General features: G+C 45.1%; 1 protein-coding gene across 4 annotated transcripts in view; it reads right to left on the reverse strand.

Moving 5' to 3' along the window:
• LOC110525585 (adhesion G-protein coupled receptor D1) overlaps positions 1-16,172 on the reverse strand; it is a 59,303-nt gene that overhangs the window by 9,878 nt on the left and 33,253 nt on the right. For all 4 annotated transcript variants that reach the window (XM_036979706.1, XM_036979705.1, XM_036979708.1 and 1 more), the window contains 2 exons: positions 11,286-11,359; positions 8,717-8,840 (listed from right to left, as the gene is read on the reverse strand). In XM_036979706.1, coding sequence (XP_036835601.1) covers positions 8,717-8,840; positions 11,286-11,359 — 198 coding nt within the window. The remainder of the gene's footprint in view (positions 1-8,716; positions 8,841-11,285; positions 11,360-16,172) is intronic.

Raw genomic sequence — 16,172 nt, forward strand, 5'->3', positions numbered from 1 at the left:
TTAAGCCAGGTGAGGTCTCCGCGTGTGTGTGGGGTGGGACAATAGAGCTATCTAAGGCATTTTGAGCAGGACTCTACAGTGAAATAAAACAATAAGAACCGGCCAAGACAGCAGTAGACAAGGCATTTTGACATTAGAGAGAGGCATAAAGCAATCACAGGTGTTGACAGGTGTTGACAACAACGGCGATGAATGGACAGAGTGTTAAAGTAATTTCCCCCTTTCACTCAATAACTGGTTGTGCCACCTTTAGCTGCAATGACTGCAACCAAATGCTTCCTATAGTTGTTGATCAGTCTCTCACATAGCTGTGGAGGAATTTTAGCCAAGTATTGCATGCAGAACTGCTTTAAATAGGGACATTTGTGTTTTTCAAGCATGAACTGTTGGTTTCAAGTCCTGGCACAACATCTCAATTGGGATTAGGTCTGGAGCTCCAAAACTTAATGTTTCGCTTTTTAACCATTTTCATGCAGACTTGCCTATTTTGGATCATTGTCTTGCTGCATGACTAAACTGTGATCAGCTTCAGCTCACATTCTCCTTCAGAATTCTCTGATATTGAGTAGAATTCATAGTTCCTTCTATTAACACCTACTTTAGAAAGGTAAACGCATGCCATTCCTACATGCTATCCGCCCTCGGGTTTTTGACAATCGTCACATTCAGTAGGAGCTTGCCATTGGCATCTCACAGCCCTCGATGAGCCAATGTTTTGGATGAAATCATAGGCAAAATGAACAGTATCATGCAATTTTCATACACCATTGCAAAATAGGTTTAAGTTAAGAGCGTTTTCTTTGCTATCGATGAATTCCCAAATACGAACAGAACAATAGACGGCACCCACAAGGCCATAAAAGCACCATCCTAAAACGAGTTCAACTATGTGAACAAAAAATACTTCCACTCTTAATGTGAAGGTGATTATGTTATGGGTAAAATAATCTGCTGAGTGTGGTGGCAAATTGGCTCGGTGGAATGCACGACTCGTTCATTCTGCAGAACAGCAATGTTGGCCTATACACCTACAAGAGGCAGCTGTTTAGGATGGGTGGCTTATTGGTGAGTGTTAGCTAATCATTTGAAGAATATTTGCCATCGCTAAATCTTATATTTTTGTGGTTGCGCGGTGGTATTTCATGGTACGGCGTTGTATATTCCCCACCGGCTTTAAAGTGATGGGTTTGACCATATGTGGTCAATTATGTTCGTTTCGAAATGCAACTAGCCAAGGTCATGCACGAGCACAGAACAATTGGTAATGGTATTTACTACTAGTGTGTATATGATTGATGCTAGTATGGGGATTGTTTGATAAATCACACTTTTTTATGCGTACGAACATTCTAAATTCCGTTCGTAATTATAGATATTGATAAATGAGGCCCCAGGAATATTCACCCTGTGAGTGTGGTGACCGACCATCCATCTTGAATGGATTGCCAAAATAGAAAAGGAAAACCGTCCTTTCTGCTCAGTAATGTAGGCCTATTGCAGCAGTCATCTCCTTGATGCTACACTTTCCTCCAGTCACTACCTAATTAGTGGGTAGCAGCTTTATCCCTCAGCTGGATGGGAACATCCCACTCATTAATATTCTGGAACGCTGTGACTGCTCCACTGTCCTAATGACAAGGCGCACGCTAAAGTTAGTGGAGAATCAAACCTCAATGTCTGTAAATAACATCTGCTAAATAAAACAACAACAAGCCTTACGCCACACACATACATACAGTGCTGTGAAACAACAACAACAAGCCTTACGCCACACACATACATACAGTGCTGTGAAACAACAACAAGCCTTACGCCACACACATACATACAGTGTTGTGAAATAACAACAACAAGCCTTACGCCACACACATACATACAGTGTTGTGAAACAACAACAAGCCTTACGCCACACACATACATACAGTGTTGTGAAACAACAACAAGCCTTACGCCACACACATACATACAGTGTTGTGAAATAACAACAACAAGCCTTACGCCACACACATACATACAGTGTTGTGAAACAACAACAAGCCTTACGCCACACACATACATACAGTGCTGTGAAACAACAACAACAAGCCTTACGCCACACACATACATACAGTGCTGTGAAACAACAACAAGTCTTACGCCACACACATACATACAGTGTTGTGAAACAACAACAACAAGCCTTACGCCACACACATACATACAGTGTTGTGAAACAACAACAACAAGCCTTACGCCACACACATACATACAGTGTTGTGAAACAACAACAAGCCTTACGCCACACACATACATACAGTGTTGTGAAACAACAACAAGCCTTACGCCACACACATACATACAGTGCTGTGAAACAACAACAAGCCTTACGCCACACACATACATACAGTGTTGTGAAACAACAACAACAAGCCTTACGCCACACACATACATACAGTGTTGTGAAACAACAACAACAAGCCTTACGCCACACACATACATACAGTGTTGTGAAATAACAACAACAAGCCTTACGCCACACACATACATACAGTGTTGTGAAACAACAACAAGCCTTACGCCACACACATACATACAGTGTTGTGAAACAACAACAAGCCTTACGCCACACACATACATACAGTGCTGTGAAACAACAACAAGCCTTACGCCACACACATACATACAGTGTTGTGAAACAACAACAACAAGCCTTACGCCACACACATACATACAGTGCTGTGAAATAACAACAACAAGCCTTACGCCACACACATACATACAGTGTTGTGAAACAACAACAACAAGCCTTACGCCACACACATACATACAGTGCTGTGAAACAACAACAAGCCTAACGCCACACACATACATACAGTGCTGTGAAACAACAACAAGCCTTACGCCACACACATACATACAGTGTTGTGAAATAACAACAACAAGCCTTACGCCACACACATACATACAGTGTTGTGAAACAACAACAAGCCTTACGCCACACACATACATACAGTGTTGTGAAACAACAACAAGCCTTACGCCACACACATACATACAGTGCTGTGAAACAACAACAACAAGCCTTACGCCACACACATACATACAGTGTTGTGAAACAACAACAACAAGCCTTACGCCACACACATACATACAGTGCTGTGAAACAACAACAACAAGCCTTACGCCACACACATACATACAGTGTTGTGAAACAACAACAACAAGCCTTACGCCACACACATACATACAGTGCTGTGAAACAACAACAAGCCTTACACCACACACATACATACAGTGTTGTGAAATAACAACAACAAGCCTTACGCCACACACATACATACAGTGCTGTGAAACAACAACAAGCCTTACGCCACACACATACATACAGTGCTGTGAAATAACAACAACAAGCCTTACGCCACACACATACATACAGTGCTGTGAAACAACAACAAGCCTTACGCCACACACATACATACAGTGCTGTGAAACAACAACAACAAGCCTTACGCCACATACATACATACAGTGCTGTGAAACAACAACAACAAGCCTTACGCCACACACATACATACAGTGTTGTGAAATAACAACAACAAGCCTTACGCCACACACATACATACAGTGTTGTGAAATAACAACAACAAGCCTTACGCCACACACATACATACAGTGCTGTGAAACAACAACAACAAGCCTTACGCCACACACATACATACAGTGCTGTGAAACAACAACAAGCCTTACGCCACACACATACATACAGTGTTGTGAAACAACAACAACAAGCCTTACGCCACATACATACATACAGTGCTGTGAAACAACAACAAGCCTTATGCCACACACATACATACAGTGCTGTGAAACAACAACAAGCCTTACACATACATACAGTGCTGTGAAACAACAACAACAAGCCTTACGCCACACACATACATACAGTGCTGTGAAAAAGTATTTTCCCCCTACTAATGTGTTCAAGACCGAATATCTACTTTTGCATATGTTTTTATACTGAATGTTATAAAATCTTCAACCAAAACCTAATATTAGGGGACCTGAGTGAACAAACAACAACAATTATGTATTTGTTTAATTTATTTAATGAACAGTCATGCAACACACAATGCCCCTGTGTGAAAAAGTAATTCCCCCTTACACTCAATAACTGGTTGTGCCACCTTTAGCTGCAATGACTCAAACAAAGCGCTTCCTATAGTTGTTGATCAGTCTCTCACATCGCTGTGGAGGAATGTTGTCCCACTCTTCCATGCCGAACTGCTGTAACTCAGCAGTCAAGTCCTGCCACAACATCTCAATTGGGATTAGGTATGGACTTTGACTAGGCTACTCCAAAACTTCAAATGTGTTGCTTTTTAGCCATTTTCATGTAGACTTGATTGTGTGTTTTGGATTATTGGCTTGCTGCATGACCCAGCTGTCAGCTCACAGACAGATAGCCTGCCCTTCTCCTGTAGAATTATCTGATACAGAGCAGAATTCATGATTCCTTCTATTAAGGCAAGTCGTTCAGGTCCTGAGGCAGCAAAGCAACCTCAAACCATCACACTACCACCACCATGCTTGACCGTTGGTATGAGGTTCTTACTGTGGAATGGAGTGTTTGGTTTTCACCAGACATAATGGAACCCATGTCGTCCAAAAACTCACACTTTTGAATCATCTGTCCATAGAACATTCTTCCTAGAGTCTTGATTAAACTTTTTGGACGACATGGGTCCCTGACTTTTACTGACTCCACAACATGGCGGATATCTATATGGCTTGTTTTTGTGTCTGAGCGCCGTACTCAGATTATTGCATGGTGTGCTTTTTTGGTAAAGCTTTTTTGAAATCTGACACAGCGGTTGCATTAAGGAGAAGTTTATCTAAAGTTCCATGCATAAAACTTGTATTTTCATCAACATTTATGATGAGTATTTCTGTAAATTGATGTGGCTCTCTGCAAAATTACCAGATATTTTGGAAGCAAAACATTACTGAACAATGCGCCAATGTAAACTGAGATTTTTGGATATAAATATTAACTTTATCGAACAAAACATACATGTATTGTATAACATGAAGTCCTATGAGTGTCATCTGATGAAGATCATCAAAGGTTAGTGATTCATTTTATCTCTATTTCTGCTTTTTGTGACTCATCTCTTTGGCTGGAAAAATGGCTGTGTATTTCTGTGACTAGGTACTGACCTAACATAATCATTTGGTGTGCTAAATAAAGCCTTTTTGAAATCGGACACTGTGGTGGGATTAACAACAAGTTTATCGTTAAAATGGTGTAAAATACTTGTATGTTTGAGGAATTTTAATTATGAGATTTCTGTTGTTTGAATTTGGCGCCCTGCACTTTCACTGGCTGTTGTCATATCGATCCCGGTAGCGGGATCTAAGCCATAAGAAGTTTTAAAATCCTCGCAAAAATCCAATAACATTGTTTTTGGGAAACGATATTTGACGAGCCAATCTGTACTTTCTTTAAAAAAAGTCCCAGCTGTAGCTATAAACCTTCTCTCTGCGAAATGCAGTATGTGCCAAAACTTCCAACAGAGCAAGATCAGCCATCTCTCATGAAATGTTCCATTATCTCTCCCCATTATCTCAATCTTTTACAGTACTTCAACAATGCTTTCACTTACACACGTGATTTAACAAATGACTGTACTTTATATGGGATAATACTGTAACAAATGCACTGATGTGGTCAAATTACTATATATGATATAGCCTGTCAAGATATGTTGCATGAATTCACAATGGAAATACAATGATATCGAAATTTTTTTGTAATTATTACTCTCACAATTTCACTCCTCTTTAAATCTCCGTATTCCTCCAAAGCTCAGTTGTCCTGAGTCTGCACAACTCTGCCAGGACCTAGGATCAAGGGAGACACTCAACTGTTTCTCTTGACACAATGATGAAAATAATCATGGCCTCTAAAACTTCAAGCTGCATACTGGACCCTATTCCAACTAAACTACTGAAAGAGCTGCTTCCTGTGCTTAGCCCTCCTATGTTGAACATAATAAACGGCTCTCTATCCACCGGATGTGTATCAAACTCACTAAAAGTGGCAGTAATAAAGCCTCTCTTGAAAAAGCCAAACCTTGACGCAGAAAATATAATAAACTATCGGCCTATATCGAAACTCCCATTCTTCTCAAAAATGTTAGAAAAATCTGTTGCGCAGCAACTCACTGCCTTCCTGAAGACAAACAATGTATACACAATGCTTCAGTCTGGTTTTAGACCCCATCATAGCACTGAGACTGCACTTTTGAAGGTGGTACATGACCTTTTAATGGCGTCAGACCGAGGCTCCGCATCTGTCCTCGTGCTCCTAGACCTTAGTGCTGCTTTTGATACCATCGATCACCACATTCTTTTGGAGAGATTGGAAACCCAAATTGGTCTACACGGACAAGTTCTGGCCTGGTTTAGATCTTATCTGTCAGAAAGATATCAGTTTGTCTCTGTGAATGGTTTGTCCTCTGACAATCAACTGTAAATTTCGGTGTTCCTCAAGGTTCCGTTTTAGGACCACTATTGTTTTTACTATATATTTTACCTCTTGGGGATGTCATTCGAAAACATAATGTTAACTTTCACTGCTATGCGGATGACACACAGCTGTACATTTCAATGAAACATGGTGAAGCCCCAAAATTGCCCTCGCTGGAAGCCTGTGTTTCAGTCATAAGGAAGTGGATGGCTGCAAACGTTCTACTTTTAAACTCGGACAAAACAGAGATGCTTGTTCTAGGTCCCAAGAAACAAAGAGATCTTCTGTTGAATCTGACAATGAATCTTGATGGTTGTACAGTCATATCAAATAAAACTGTGAAAGACCTCGGCGTTACTCTGGACTCTGATCTATCTTTTGACAAACATATCAAGACTGTTTCAAGGACAGCTTTTTTCCATTTACGTAACATTGCAAAAATCTGAAATGTTCTGTCCAAAAGGATGCAGAAAAATGTACCATGCTTTTGTTACTTCTAGTTTTGACTACTGCAATGCTCTACTTTCCGGCTAACCGGATAAAGCACTAAATACACTTCAGTTAGTGCTAAATACGGCTGCCAGAATCCTGACTAGAACTCCAAAATGTGATCATATTACTCCAGTGCTAGCCTCCCTACACTGGCTTCCTGTTAAGGCAAGGTTTTACTGCTAACCTACAAAGCATTACATGAGCTTGCTTCTACCGATCTTTCCGATTTTGTCCTGCCGTACATACCTACACGTACGCTACGGTCACAAGACGCAGGCCTCCTAATTGTCCCTAGAATTTCTAAGCAAACAGCTGGAGGCAGGGCTTGGTCTGCTTACCCATGTGAGTGACACAGACTCGGTCTCAACCTTTAAGTCTTTATTGAAGACTCATCTCTTCAGTAGGTCCTATGATTGAGTGTAGTCTGGCCCAGGAGTGTGAAGGTGAACGGAAAGGCTCTGGAGCAACGAACCGCCCTTGCTGTCTCTGCCTGGCCGGTTCCCCTCTCTCCACTGGGATTCTCTGCCTCTAACCATTTACAGGGGCTGAGTCACTGGCTAACTGGTGCTCTTCCATGCCGTCCCTAGGAGGGGTGCGTGACTTGAGTGGGTTGAGTCACATTGGGTCTTCCTGTCTGGGTTGGCGCCCCCCCTTGGGTTGTGCTGTGGCGGAGAGCTTTTTGGGCTATACTCGGCCTTGTCTCAGGATGGTAAATTGGAGTTGAAGATATCCCTCTAGTGGTGTGGGGGCTGTGCTTTGGCAAAGTGGGTGGGGTTATATCCTGCCTGTTTGGCCCTGCCCGGGGGTATCATCGGATGGGGCCTCAGTGTCTCCTGACCCCTCCTGTCTCAGCCTCCAGTATTTATGTTGCAGTAGTTTATGTGTCGGGGGGCTAGGGTCAGTCTGTTATATCTGGAGTATTTCTCCTGTCTTATCCGATGTCCTGTGTGAATATAAGTATGCTCTCTCTAATTCTCTCTTTCTTTCTTTCTTTTCTCTCTTGGAGGACCTAAGCCCTACGACCATGCCTCAGGACAACCTGGCATGATGACTCCTTTTTGTCCCCAGTCCACCTGGCCGTGCAGCTGCTCCAGTTTCAACCCTGACCTGTTCACTGTGATTACTATTATTTGACCATGCTGGTCATTTATGAACATTTGAACATCTTGGCCATGTTCTGTTATAATCTCCACCTGGCACAGCCAGAAGAGGACTGGCCACCCCTCATAGCCTGGTTGCTCTCTAGGTTTCTTCCTAGATTTTGGCCTTTCTAGGGAGATTTTCCTAGCCACTGTGCTTCTACACCTGCATTGATTGCTGTTTGGGGTTTTAGGCTGAGTTTCTGTACAGCACTTTGATATATCAGCTGATGTTAGAAGGGTTATATAAATACATTTGATTTGATGTCAAGGCCGAAAGTACCACACCTCATTATGGTAGTCCGCAGCATTGTCCTATTAAAGCACTAGTGAAACCAACATTGTTACTCTGGACCCATAAATGACCTACAGGAGAGGAATGCTGAAAACTCTAACAGAACCAGGACCTCTGGAAGGGGAGGGGGAATTTACTGTATGGTGAACCACAGACCTCTGTCCAAATATACATAAATCACATACTGTGGTGCACTGATGGATAAACAAGAACAAAGAGGGACACACACACAGCGAGCATCTGCATGGGACATGTTGTGGAGGAGAGGAGAGGGGATCTTACCTCCATGGGCACCACCTGCATGAGGATGGCGAAGTTGGTGAGATGATTACACAGACACACTGAGTAGGACATGTTCCCTCCGGACCGCACACAGCCCTCATTGGACCAAACACCCTCCTTTGAACTGACAGAAGATAGACAGGCAGCCATCCAGTCAGTCAGGTAGAGGACGGTGACACAGGAGACAGTCAGTCAGGTAGAGGACGGAGACACAGGAGACAGCCAGTCAGGTAGAGGACGGAGACACAGGAAACAGCCAGTCAGGTAGAGGACGAAGATACAGGAGACAGCCAATCAGGAGGAGGATGGAGACACAGCAGACAGACAGTCAGGTAGAGGACGGAGACACAGGAGACAGACAGTCAGGTAGAGGACAGAGATACAGGAGACAGCCAGTCAGGTAGAGGACAGAGATACAGGAGACAGACAGTCAGGTAGAGGACGGAGATACAGGAGACAGCCAGTCAGGTAGAGGACGGAGATACAGGAGACAGACAGTCAGGTAGAGGACGGAGACACAGGAGACAGCCAGTCAGGTAGAGGACGGAGATACAGGAGACTGCCAGTCAGGTAGAGGACGGAGACACAGGAGACAGACAGTCAGGTAGAGGACGGAGATACAGGAGACAGCCAGTCAGGTAAAGGACGGCGACACAGGAGACAGACAGTCAGGTAGAGGACGGAGACACAGGAGACTGCCAGTCAGGTAGAGGACGGAGATACAAGAGACAGACAGTCAGGTAGAGGACGGAGACACAGGAGACAGCCAGTCAGGTAGAGGACGGAGATACAGGAGACAGACAGTCAGGTAGAGGACAGAGACACAGGAGACAGCCAGTCAGGTAAAGGACGGCGACACAGGAGACAGACAGTCAGGTAGAGGACGGAGACACAGGAGACTGCCAGTCAGGTAGAGGACGGAGATACAAGAGACAGACAGTCAGGTAGAGGACGGAGACACAGGAGACAGCCAGTCAGGTAGAGAACGGCGATACAGGAGACAGCCAGTCAGGTAGAGGACGGAGATACAGGAGACAGACAGTCAGGTAGAGGACAGAGACACAGGAGACAGCCAGTCAGGTAGAGGACGAAGATACAGGAGACAGACAGTCAGGTAGAGGACGGAGACACAGGAGACAGCCAGTCAGGTAGAGGACGGCGACACAGGAGACAGACAGTCAGGTAGAGGACGGAGACACAGGAGACAGACAGTCAGGTAGAGGACGGAGACACAGGAGACAGCCAGTCAGGTAGAGGACGACGACACAGGAGACAGACAGTCAGGTAGAGGACGGAGACACAGGAGACAGCCAGTCAGGTAGAGGACGGAGATACAAGAGACAGACAGTCAGGTAGAGGACGGAGATACAGGAGACAGACAGTCAGGTAGAGGACGGAGATACAAGAGACAGCCAGTCAGGTAGAGGACGGAGACACAGGAGACAGCCAGTCAGGTAGAGGACGGAGATACAGGAGACAGACAGTCAGGTAGAGGACGGAGATACAGGAGACAGACAGTCAGGTAGAGGACGGAGATACAAGAGACAGCCAGTCAGGTAGAGGACGGAGACACAGGAGACAGCCAGTCAGGTAGAGGACGGAGATACAGGAGACAGCCAGTCAGGTAGAGGACGGAGATACAAGAGACAGCCAGTCAGGTAGAGGACGGAAACACAGGAGACAGACAGTCAGGTAGAGGACGGAGATACAGGAGACAGACAGTCAGGTAGAGGACGGAGATACAAGAGACAGCCAGTCAGGTGGAGGACGGAGACACAGGAGACAGCCAGTCAGGTAGAGGACGGAGATACAGGAGACAGCCAGTCAGGTAGAGGACGGAGATACAAGAGACAGCCAGTCAGGTAGAGGACGGAAACACAGGAGACAGCCAGTCAGGTAGAGGACGGAGATACAAGAGACAGCCAGTCAGGTAGAGGACGGAAACACAGGAGACAGACAGTCAGGTAAAGGACGGCGACACACACAGTGACATATAGGCGCACAATAAGCTCGGACAGAGATAGGCACACAAACATGCCTGTCACCATAATAGCAATGATAAATCTACAATCCACACTCCCTAAGCCTGATTATATTCTAAGTATAAAGGTTATGTGGGAGGCCCATTAACACATATGTTTTGATGAATTTCATTTTTAAGAGGGCTGTTAATTATTTCAATGTTTTTCATGAAGCACAAGGGGAGAGTAAGCAGTATGAGTCTAAATAAAACACTAACAATTCACACTGTTTTATAGTTTTTAAATCAAATGTCAATGTTTTTAAAGAAGGTTGCTGCACCCCCTTGCTCAAGATATACTGTGCCAAATCTATTGATTCTATGCATCATGGATGTAATGTATATGACTATGATTCATACTCAAGACTAGACTATATATTTTCCTATTTATAGGACACATTATAGTAAAGCTCCTTATACATTTAGCCTATGGCAACACAATCGTCTCCTTGGGATTCCTAATTCCCTAATATCCACATACCGTACTGTTACGTCACAATTTCATTAACATAGCTCTAGCCATATCTTAGTGTGAATATGTAAACCAACCTGTAGTCGAGGAAGGCACAGTAGAGGTACACTTTGTTGCTCTGGTTTAAGGCTTGACCCTGCTGATCCCTGTTCTGAAAAAAGAAAGCAAGGTCGTCATTTCACGGTTACCGCTCTAGGCTACTTCCCAAACCTCTATTGTGAGGTACACTCTTAGAAAAAAAGGTTCTATAAGGGTTATGTGGCTGTCCCCATAGGATAACCATTTTGGTTCCAGGTAGAAGCTTTTTTCCCACTGGGCACAAACGTTGATTCAACATAATTTCATTGGAATGACGTGGAAACCAAGTTCTGCCCAGAAGGTTGGTTCCAGGTAGAATCACTATATCACCATATAAAACCCTCTGTGGAAAGGGTTCTACATGGAACCAAAGGGGTTCTACCTGGAACCAAGAGTGGTTCTTTGTGGACTTTTTGGTTCTAGATAGAACCTTTTTTCCCCCTAAGAGAGTAGGCATGTGACATTTTGATATCCCTTTGGCATTTTTCTCGTCACAATATACTGCCAAAGAAGGCCATCATCTTATATTTCTAAACAGAAATGAACTTGAAGAAACACAGTTCCAGGTCTCCCTTGAAAAAGTGGTTATTTTATGAATGGGACAACCGGGTAAAAGAAAGGTTAAATAGAAAATAATCGACTTGATTGTATTAGTAGTCTGTGTGATGGCCACACTAGTGTTTGTTTACCCCCATAACCCAGAGCAACCTGTTAGGAAAATGCATGTTACTGTAATCATCATGACAGTGGTATGGAACCCTTTGGAAATGAGCAGCTCTCTCCAGCTGGCTTTCTGTGACTCCAGTTGGCTTCCCCTTCATCCATAAGCTTAACAAGACCATTAGAGCTGTCTCAGTGCGCTCCAAAAATAGCAATCTCTTTTGAATTTGGAAGAATGAACCACCTATTTGCTTTTTGTTTTGTGAAATCAAGTAACAATTCTCTCTCCACTCGTGCTGAGAAACCATTAAACATCCAAAGAAGACATCAGATGAACGAGCTAGAGCATAACAACGGCTCAGCCGCACAGGAAAGTTGATTATTGTATTGTGTGAGACTCCTTACTGTCTTAAAGCATTTTATTTTATTATAACTCACTTTTTCCATGTAATTCCATAAATCAAATTTGGAGTCCCCAGAGACAGTGAGCTAATGGTTGAAGTAGTAGGAATGTGGTAATTAGGGCCTGGCCATGGTTTCAGGTTCAACTTAACACTCCGTCCAATCTTTCCTCAACACAAAGCAAAGCTTTCATAGGCTGGTGTGGTGTAACATCTACAGCAGACCCACCTCTCCTTATTCCCTGGGCCTTAATTGGAGAAATTATATCAGAGTATGTTGAGATGGACCTTCTGGAAAAAGTGAGTGAGAGGGAGAGTGAAGCTGACAGTGAGGCTCGATGTCTTGTGCATGTGTCTCTTTCCTGGCCCTACAATAGGCTGTCTGCTTAATATTATGTTAGATATGGCCCAAATTCAGTGTGTTGCTCACCTAAACATTGTGCTAGGGATATGTACAGATAGGACAGTGTGTTCCATAGAGCAGCACACATGCACTCCATCAACATGGGCAACGTCTGTCTTTGACAAGGTGCTAAATAACTCACTGGTTCTTGTCAGGAGTAAATAGAAGCAGATGGGAGAGTGAGGTACAACTAGGATCCAATCACAGCCCAGGAAGAGAAAGAACAATTACAGACTGCCATCCCTTTAACTCTGGAACATTTGTTCTCTACTATCGCTGAAACTTTGATGATGCTATTATGTTACAGAGGGGACGGGGGACTCATTTTCCACATTGAGTGAATACAGGGAGGGAAAATGTTACACACTCTGACCAGACACACATTTAAGAGCACACTGACAAAATGGACAGTCACAGATGTGAGAAGTGGTATTATTCAGTGCCCTGCTCCCTCCCCGTCTCTCCCTGCTGCCCTGCGGCCTCCCGTCTCTCCCTTGTGCCCTGCTCCCTCCCAGTCTCTCCCTGGTGCCCTGCTCCCTCCCCGTCTCTCCCTGATGCCCTGCTCCCTCCCTGTCTCTCCCTGGTGCCCTGCTCTCTCACGGTCTCTCCCTGGTGCCCTGCTCCCTCCCCGTCTCTCCCTTGTGCCCTGCTCCCTTCCTGTCTCTCCCTGGTGCCCTGCTCCCTCCCTGTCTCTCCCTGGTGCCCTGCTCCCTCCCTGTCTCTCCCTGGTGCTCTGCTCCCTCCCCGTCTCTCCCTGGTGCTCTGCTCCCTCCCCGTCTCTCCCTGGTGCCCTGCTCCCTCCCAGTCTCTCCCTGGTGCTCTGCTCCCTCCCCGTATCTCCCTGGTGCCCTGCTCCCTCCCTGTCTCTCTCTTGTGCCCTGCTCCCTCCCCGTCTCTCCCTGGTGCTCTGCTCCCTCCCCGTCTCTCCCTGGTGCCCTGCTCCCTCCCTGTCTCTCCATTGTGCCCTGCTCCCTCCCTGTCTCTCCCTGGTGCTCTGCTCCCTCCCCGTCTCTCCCTGGTGCCCTGCTCCCTCCCTGTCTCTCCCTTGTGCCCTGCTCCCTCCCTGTCTCTCCCTGGTGCTCTGCTCCCTCCCCGTCTCTCCCTGGTGCCCTGCCCCCTCCCTGTCTCTCCCTGGTGCCCTGCTCCCTCCCCGTCTCTCCCTGGTGCCCTGCGGCCTCCCGTTTCTCCCTTGTGCCCTGCTCCATCCCCGTCTCTCCCTGGTGCCCTGCGGCCTCCCGTTTCTCCCTTGTGCCCTGCGGCCTCCCCGTCTCTCCCTGGTGCCCTGCTCCCTCCCCGTCTCTCCCTGGTGCCCTGCCCCCTCCCTGTCTCTCCCTGGTGCCCTGCCCCCTCCCTGTCTCTCCCTGGTGCCCTGCGGCCTCACTGTCTGCCAGGGAAGAGAGCTCCGCTCCAGCACTTTATTAACATAAGAGGGCCAGCTAAATGAGACTTGGAAATCACTTCAAACCTCATCTGAGGAAGAGACAGAGAGCAGACGACAGAGAGAAAGACAGAGACAGAGAGACAGTTAGAGGGAAAGAGGAAGAGAATGAGAGACTGACTGCCAGAGGGAGGCAGAGAATGAGCAACAGAGTGACCATTGAATCAGTTGTGAAGTAAGCAGTCCATCCTTTACTGTGTCTGTCAACTCACTACATCTCAATCAATGAGAGACCAGTGCCTATCATGACATCATGACCACATGCCTATCATGTGGCATCGTGTTGCATAACAACATTAGGGGGAGATTCGGAGGGAGTGTTGTGCCGCGGGGATGAGTGGCATAAGCTTATCATTAACAGCTAGCACACCCGCACAAAACATATATTTTCGATTTCCTGTAATATGTAGCATTCTTACTGAGGACATGGAAAGACAGGATGTAATGTAGGACTACTCAGAGGTGTGTGGTGTGGGACAGATGCAGTCTTCACCACTGAAAATTAGTCTAACAGCACGACTGTCTGCATCAGTGACACCATTCCACCGAAAAACATGAATTAATTGTCTTTGTTGCCTTATTGTTTGATTAATCAGGAGACAGAACTCTGTGTCTGGTTCCACTAAATAACATGTAGAAAGTGCAAACATATGCATATCTCCACAGAAACACTTAGTAGCTGAAATTAGCCATAAAAGGAAACACTTTATCTCTGAGACAGGCACACAGAGGTGTAGTGAAACACGATCCAGTCCAGCAGGCCAAATGGACCACAGCATAGCAGGTTAGTATCACAGTGACACATCACTGATCTGAGATCTGATATGAGATCCTTTCAGACTGGGACCCACTTTAAAATGATTGGTCTAAGCTAACCCCAGCACAGTTCGGGCTTAATGAACAGGTAATGTTGCTATGAAGGTCCATGGTGACAGACACACCATCTAATTTAGAGCACGTGGAGAAACCATCTGAGCAGCACTGGACAACACAACTGGCCCAGAGCAGAGTGAGGTCATGATGTCAGGGGAAATGTAATGCTCGCAGCTGTGGTCTGGGCTGAGCCTCCAAGGTAGACACACAAAACAACTATGTAAGTGTTGATAAGTGTGAAGGGTGTGAAGAAAAGTGAAGTTGCCATTTTATTTTGATGGGGCGGGATACCGAGATCTGGAAGTCTAACAAGATCACTCAAGTTATATTGAAATATCCTCGGTTGAAAAATAGTATGGCACGTTGTTGAATTTCTAGGAAGTGTCTCAAGATACTAGGAATTGTATTCTAACTTTAAGAAATGACAAGTTGTATGAATATGGGGGAATGTTACTTCATAGTATGTGCCAAACCATCACTTTCTCTTTTGCACCAGGAAATTGAAAGGAAGTTCCATCTGAGTAACTCTGGGAAAGGGGAACAAGAAAGTGAGGCGGGGGGAGTGAGAGAGACCCTTAATGCAAAGCTCCTGGCAAGAGAAGGATAGCAATCGCCAGACCTCCATCTGCGATTGATCAGCGAGCTGGCCCAAATGTGTAAGTCTGTGTGTGAGGGAGGGAGGGAGAGAGAGATAGATAGAGAGAGACTCACCCACACGTTTGGATTGGGTGTGTACTGAGAGTTATTAAAAGACTCTGGCAATAAAGACTGCTTATTATAGTGGCAGAGACAACTGATACCAGCTTTGGCTTACTTAAAAAAATATTGGGTATCAGGGTTCTTAAAGGTTCTGGTGGGTTTATTTTCCCAGTTCTTGATGAATTAATCCACAGTTATTCAGCATTCCAGCCTTAATTGGAAGCTCCTGAAAGTCTACTAGACTTGCAATCACTAGCCTGCTCTCCCCTCCAAAGAAACACTCCCTCATTCTCTCATCCCCTTTTGTTTTAAAAGACATACAGTAGATGGATCAAAATGTGATCAATTATAATGCACAAGCTAGATATATAAAACAAAGTCAATATGAAAACAGAACATTCATTCTAGCCCT

Source organism: Oncorhynchus mykiss, chromosome 6 (genome assembly GCF_013265735.2).
Source record: "Oncorhynchus mykiss isolate Arlee chromosome 6, USDA_OmykA_1.1, whole genome shotgun sequence".
NCBI classification, from domain to species: domain Eukaryota; kingdom Metazoa; phylum Chordata; class Actinopteri; order Salmoniformes; family Salmonidae; genus Oncorhynchus; species Oncorhynchus mykiss.